Genomic DNA, 6,666 nt, shown 5'->3' with positions numbered 1-6,666 from the left:
GATCTCTGTGAGTTCGAGACCAGCCTGGTCTACAGAGCTAGTTCCAGAACAGGCTCCAAAACCACAGAGAAACCCTGTCTCGAAAAACCAAAAATAAATAGATAGATAGATAGATAGATAGATAGATAGATAGATAGATAGATAGATAGATAGATAGATAAAGGCGTGCTCCACCACTGCCCAGCACTTTTGCCTGTTCTTAAATTACAAATGTACCTCACATCTTGAATTTGCTGACAATGAAATTTAACCCCTCCCACCACCGAAATTACAGCATTCCATTATTTTTAAAGCTAAGCCACTGTTGTCACCAGTGAAGTACGTGTTTGTTTTCTCATAGTTCCTGTGAAATGTCATCAATTCTGAGTGCTTCTGAACAAGTGCTTATGAGTGTAGATGTCGGGGCCACGCCAGTTGTGTGCCCAAGCCCTCCATCTGAGTCTTTATGCGTCTAGACATCTCCTTTGCCTTTTGTTTGTTTGTTTGTTGTTAAGTAGTGCTAGTAATGTATTGGAGTGTTTCATCACTGACGAATAGTCTTTATAGCTGAGGCACAGCCTTAATCAAGCTGTATCCTAAAGTAAGTAATAGGAAGCATTGGTTATGGGGTGCAGGAGGCCCGGGGTTTGATCTCTACCACTTCAGTATAGAAGTGCTTAATAAAGAGTGTGGGAAGTTAACTGGAAACGGGGGTAGGAGGCCTCAAGTTTAAAGCCATCCTGAGTTACTTATTGAGAACTTTGTCTCATTAAAAAAAACACAGAAACACCACTGGAAATAGCTCTAAATGTTTATAATATTTTAAAACTACAACTACTGTACATATAGGTCACTTGTTTTTTCTAAATGTTTAAGAATCATTTTTGTCTAATATTTGGAGATAATTTCACATGCTTAAGATTTCTAAGCAATGCTTATTTATAGTTTTATTTAATGAATTAAGTCTGGCACCAAGGAATAGAACGGAAAAAGGAAACACAAAGAATCACAGGATGTAGTTTTAGAGCAGATAAATAGGAAGCCATGGTCAGGACTGTTTAACAAGCCTGGAGGTTTCATGTAGAGGAAATTACTGTGTGCAACTGAACTTGGACGTCTAGCTCTGTCTCACAATCTTCCTTGTCTTTTGTGTTTGTTTTTAGGAGGCTCGCAGGAATACTCTGATAAAAGATACCATGAGAGAACAGTGCATTCCAAATCTGGTGGAGTCGTGGTACCAGATTCTACACAATTACCAGTATACCAATTCAGAAGTGCTGTGCCAGTGCCTTGAAGTAGTTGGGGCTTACGTCTCTTGGATAGACTTATCCCTCATAGCCAATGATAGGTGCGTACACCTGTAATTCCTAAACTAAAGATTGGAGAGTTGGTGTCTAAAACTTGTGAGCTGAAAATGCTATAAAATCTTTATCCCCCCCATCACTAGGTTTATAAATATGCTGCTGAGTCACATGTCCGTAGAAGTTCTGCGGGAGGAGGCGTGCGACTGTTTATTTGAGATCGTGAATAAAGGGATGGACCCTGTGGAGAAGATGAAGCTGGTAGAGTCCTTGTGTCAAGTGTTGCAGACTGCCGGGTTTTTCAGCATTGACCAGGTCAGTGGGTTTCTTCCCTCTGAATTGTGGGGGATGTCCTTGAACTAATAGTAAACCACTATATTCTGAGAGTGCCAATATTGTGATGTTTTTGTTCTTTTGACTTTTTGGAGGGGCCCACCACCCAACTCCTAAATAAATCTCACACGGAGGCTTATTAGTTATGAATGCTCAGCCTGTCCTGGCTAATTTCTTGTCAGCTTTTCTTATTTTTATTATCCCAGCTACCTTTTGTCTCTGGGCTTTTATCTTTATTTCTGTATATCTTATTTTCCTTCTTACTCCATGGCTGTCTGGGTTGCTGGCCCCTGATCTCCTCCTCTCCTTGTTCTCTTGCTCTTCTTCCTCCTTTCTCCTGTTTGTACACTCTGCCGGCCAGTCCTACCTGTCCTTGCTTCTGCCACGTTACCGACTGTTCATCTCTTGATTAGGACTGTTGGGTGTTTTAGACAGCTTCACAGAGTTAAACAAATGCAGCATAAATAAAAGTCACACACCTGAAAACAATGTTCCCCAACTCCCCAACTAATATCTGTGACATTTTCTTTGCACATTTGGTTACACCCATTCTGACACTTAACAGTCAGAGTGATGTGTGCACTTCGCAAGTTTGCAATATTGATTGTGCCCTGAGTAACAAATCCACCATTTACATTACAGAACATTTGGCCTTTGACCCAGGTTAGTCCTAGTAACCATAAAAAGCTTCATTTTCATCATAGACTTGAATTTTAATATAATTTTTCATATTTTATGTGTATGTGTGTTTTATCTGCATGGCTGTGCTTGCATCATTTGTATGCCTGGTGCCCAAGGACACCAGAAGAGGGGATCAGAGCCTCTGGGACTGGGGTTAAGGTGGTTTTAGGCTGCCCTGTGGGTGCAGGTCCTCTGGAAGAGCAAAAGCTCTGAGCCCTTTCTCCCACTCGTTTGAGACTGATGGGTCTCATGTGGTGAGTTAGTCACTTAGGTAATACTAAGACTTTTTTTTTTTTTAAATATTTATTTATTTATTATGTATACAATATTCTGTCTGTGTGTATGTCTGCAGGCCAGAAGAGGGCACCAGACCCCATACAGATGGTTGTGAGCCACCATGTGGTTGCAGGGAATTGAACTCAAGACCTTTGAAAGAGCAGGCAGTGCTCTTAACCTCTGAGCCATCTCTCCAGCCCCAATACTAAGACTTTTTGTTCTTGTGTGTGTGTGTGGTAGAAATGGAGACAAAGCGTTATACTAGCACTGTCACCGAGCCCGCCGAGCACGTGGCAGCACTTCAGATTTAGCTACGGCTGTGTGTGCTCCAGTGCTAGAGTGCACAGGATGGACCTCAGGTTGTCAGGCTTGGTGGCAGTCCTGCCAGGCCCTAAGATGTCTTGTATTGGTGATAATGTCAGTAATATGGTTCTTGTAGATTCCTTCTTCGTGCACCAAAGGTTCGGTTACCTTCTTCTGCCTTACTTAGTGTCTGGGTCTTTTAAGAAGAGGAAATCTAAAATAGTGAAAGTCGAGCCTTTGTCTGTGGGAGAGGAGTTCATGGATAACTAATAATCGGGAAGCCTATAGCATTGGCAGTGACTCAAGCGCACCACTCTGATAGCAGCCCATGTCTTTGTAGGGACGTAGAGGCCGAAGTCAGAAAGTTCGGAAAGGACTGTTATCAGCCATTACACAGGCAGTGCAGCAGCACTGACGTCACAGAACGGCTCCTACTGCGCTGAACAGTTAGGAAAGGCAGCTCAGAAATGTCTCTTTTACTTAAGGTCTTTCTTGTTTTCCTCCCTCCCTCCCTCCTTCTTTCCCTTCCTCCCTCCCTTTTTGGGTAATACCCACAGGACTGTCATCATTAGAATAGCAGTTGTAGGCATGGTTGAGAACACTGGCTGCTTCCCCAGCATCTGAAACTACAGTTTCTGGACTCCAGTGCCCTCTTCTGGCCTCCGAGCACAGACACATATGTGGCACAGAGATGTGTGCAAAACACCAAACATGCAAAATATTTCTTTAATCAAAAAACAACATAGTTGCTTTTAGAGTACTATTGGCTAATAATGGTAGCAGAAAAATTCATATTCTGATAATTTTACTGTCATAATGACAGAATTGATAGCTGTTGTCTTAACATTGAGCCTTGGGGACCAGCAAAATGCTCAGCAGATAAAATCCCGTACCTTGAGATCCTTAACGACCGGAGTTTCATTCCTAAAACCCCTGGTGGAAGGGGAAGACTGGCTCCTGAAAATGGCGCCCACACACGCCCACACTAACCCCTCCGTGTCATAACTGATTACATAGTATTTTTTTTTTTTTTTAAGATTGAGCCCTGTAATTGGCACTACATTCTTGCTAAAGTTCAAGGGCTTTCCTCTTCCCCAAGGTAGGTGGTTATAATTGTGGTCTTTGCTTACTGCTCATAGGAAGAAGATTTGGACTTCGTGGCCAGGTTTTCTAAGCTGGTAAATGGAATGGGACAGTCCTTAATAGTTAGCTGGACTAAATTAATTAAGAATGGGGCTGCCAAGAATGCTCAAGAGGCACTCGAAGCTATCGAGACAAAAGTTCCACTTATGTTACAGCTGCTAGTTCACGAGGATGATGATATCTCCTCCAACATTATTGGGTTTTGTTACGATTATCTGCATATTTTGAAACAGGTGAGTCATTGCGTTCATTTTGTCTAGTAGATATCTAAAGAGCTGTTAAAAATGGAGAATAAGAAAAAGAAAACAATCTCATATTCCTTGTTCCAAGACAGAGAGATATATAGATATATTCTGTTACTTATTTACTGGCTTTCTTCTTTGTAGTTTTTATTTATTTTTTTATTTTACTTAAAAAACATAGACAAAATGTGAATAAGTTCTGAAATACACTAACCTGGACTTGGTGAGCCATACTTATGATCCCAGCACTTAGAATGGAGAAAGGGTTCAGGCCATCGTCTGTGTCACAGCAAGTTCAAGACTAGCCACAAGCAACCTGAGGCCCTTGCCTCAGAAGACACAATACATTCATGAGGCATAAATGTGGTCTGGGGTTACTCTTGTTTTCTGTGTGTTCCTTTAAACCTGTGTGTTTCTGAACACAGCAACAACTTGTTAAACTCTTTGCTGACAGCTGCTTCCCAGTAACAACACAAAGTGTGATGGTGAAGGTTCCCGTAGTGCAGTGTGCGTGTTTTGAAGACTAGTTGCTTCTCATTATGACATTAAATGAAAGACCATTCCTGTTTTTGTTAGTTTTTACCAATTATATTTAATTATATTGAGGCTTTCTTCATTCTTAGATATGTAATTTTGTATGCAGAAGGTTTTTTAGGATCGCAGGAGCTATGATCGTTGTTTTAAGAAACTAAGCATGGTCAAGCATGTCTTTAATCTCAGTTGTCGGTGGGGCAGAGGCAAATCTCTGAGTTTGAGGCCAGCGTGGTCTGTATAGTGAGTTCCAGGCTAACCATAGCTAGATACTGAGACCCTGCCTCAAAACAGCAAAAAATCCTTTACTGCCTTAGAGCTTAATTCTTTTCTAAATACAGGATAAACAATTTAATCAGTCAGATCAATTAAGTTATTTACTAGACATGATATTACATCTGAAGTTAGGAATTGACTGGTTGCTATCAAACTACTCAGCAAGAATTTGTGTGTTTTATTTTTTTATGCTGGAGATTAGACCCAGGGATGCTGGGGAAATCTCTACCCTGTCATTGTACCACCAGCTCCTTTGTGTGTTGTTTTAGAAGATACTGATTGCTTAGAAAAAAAAGTGATAAGCAAGTATAACATTAAAAATAAATTATTGTTTATTTTTATTTTAAGCTTTCAGTGCTCTCAGATCAGCAAAAAGCTAATATAGAGGTAAGTGGCTTCTTTAAACCGATGATAGATTTTTCTTCCCCCAAATCAGTGCATTTACTGGGGTTCTTCACCAGACTGTGGGTGAGGGGGTTTCTTAGGTGAGCAGAGACAGCTCCAAGGCAGCTGCATACTTGAGAGCCCACCCAGCTTTGGGTGCTAATTCCTCTGCACAGTGTGTTGGATAATCTTTTCCCAGCAGTCCTTCATGAGTGGATAGCCCTGGGGGGCGGGTCTTAGTGAATCTGTTGAGTTTTAGGGACTTGTGATTTGTTTCCTGAGTCTCAGGTAGCCTTCCTCCATGAAGGACTGTTTTAACTCAGGTTTGTACCCACCACTCCGCCCTTGCCATCCTACCACCTCCTCCTCATGAGATTCCCTGAGCCTTGGAGTGAGTGGTATAGATGTCCATCTAAAGCAGATCAATCTGATCAATTCTTTTTTTTTTAATTTATTTTTATTATTTTATGTGCATTGGCGTTTTGCCCGCATGTATATGTCTGTGTGAGGATGTCAGATCTTGTAATTACAGACAGGTGCAAGCTGCCAATGCAAGTGCTGGGATTTGAACCCAGGTCCTCTGGAAGGGCAAGTCAGTGCTCTTTAACCGCAGAGCCATCTCTCCAGCACTGACCTGATCAATTTTTTGTCTGAAGTCTACTTTGAAATGTAGCTCAACTTTTAGATTAAAAAGAACAATTAACAAATGTTTCCTTTTTAATTTTAGGCAATCATGTTGGCCGTTATGAAAAAATTGACTTATGATGAAGAATATAACTTTGAAAATGAAGTAAGTAATTTTACATCAAAGAACTGGTTTTAATTTTATTGTTTGCTTGCATTAAATTAGTATTTTATATTTTAGTTTGAGACCCTTTTAAAATGAGAAATAGTGTTTTAAATCAGTCTTGTTTTTACTGATGTATATTAATGTCATTTTGGGGTAACACTCATGGAGACCTGAAACCTTCACTGTAAGAGGTTGGAGAAGTGACTGATTTGGTCAGGTGCTTGCTGTGTAAGCATTGACATTAGGATTGCTGGATGTGACAGCTGGATTTGGTAGTGCCTGCTTGTAATTCAGAGCTAGGAAGGTGGGAAGGTAGACCTCGGGGACTCCCTCGTGCATTTGCAGCCAGCCTTGCCTAAGCGTTGAGTCCCATGTCTTAATGACGAAGATGGATAGCTCCTGAAGGCAGTACCTAAGCCTTGAGTCC

General features: G+C 41.1%; 1 protein-coding gene across 1 annotated transcript in view; it reads left to right on the top strand.

The window, feature by feature from the left end:
* Xpot (exportin for tRNA) overlaps positions 1–6,666 on the top strand; it is a 41,310-nt gene that overhangs the window by 12,688 nt on the left and 21,956 nt on the right. Inside the window, exons 7-11 of the mRNA XM_005357930.2 lie at positions 1,143–1,327; positions 1,427–1,595; positions 4,013–4,249; positions 5,414–5,452; positions 6,177–6,239. Coding sequence (XP_005357987.1) covers positions 1,143–1,327; positions 1,427–1,595; positions 4,013–4,249; positions 5,414–5,452; positions 6,177–6,239 — 693 coding nt within the window. The remainder of the gene's footprint in view (positions 1–1,142; positions 1,328–1,426; positions 1,596–4,012; positions 4,250–5,413; positions 5,453–6,176; positions 6,240–6,666) is intronic.

The sequence above is a fragment of the Microtus ochrogaster genome, chromosome 24 (genome assembly GCF_000317375.1).
Source record: "Microtus ochrogaster isolate Prairie Vole_2 chromosome 24, MicOch1.0, whole genome shotgun sequence".
Classification (NCBI taxonomy): domain Eukaryota; kingdom Metazoa; phylum Chordata; class Mammalia; order Rodentia; family Cricetidae; genus Microtus; species Microtus ochrogaster.
This window is presented reverse-complemented; position numbering and strand designations above follow the sequence as displayed.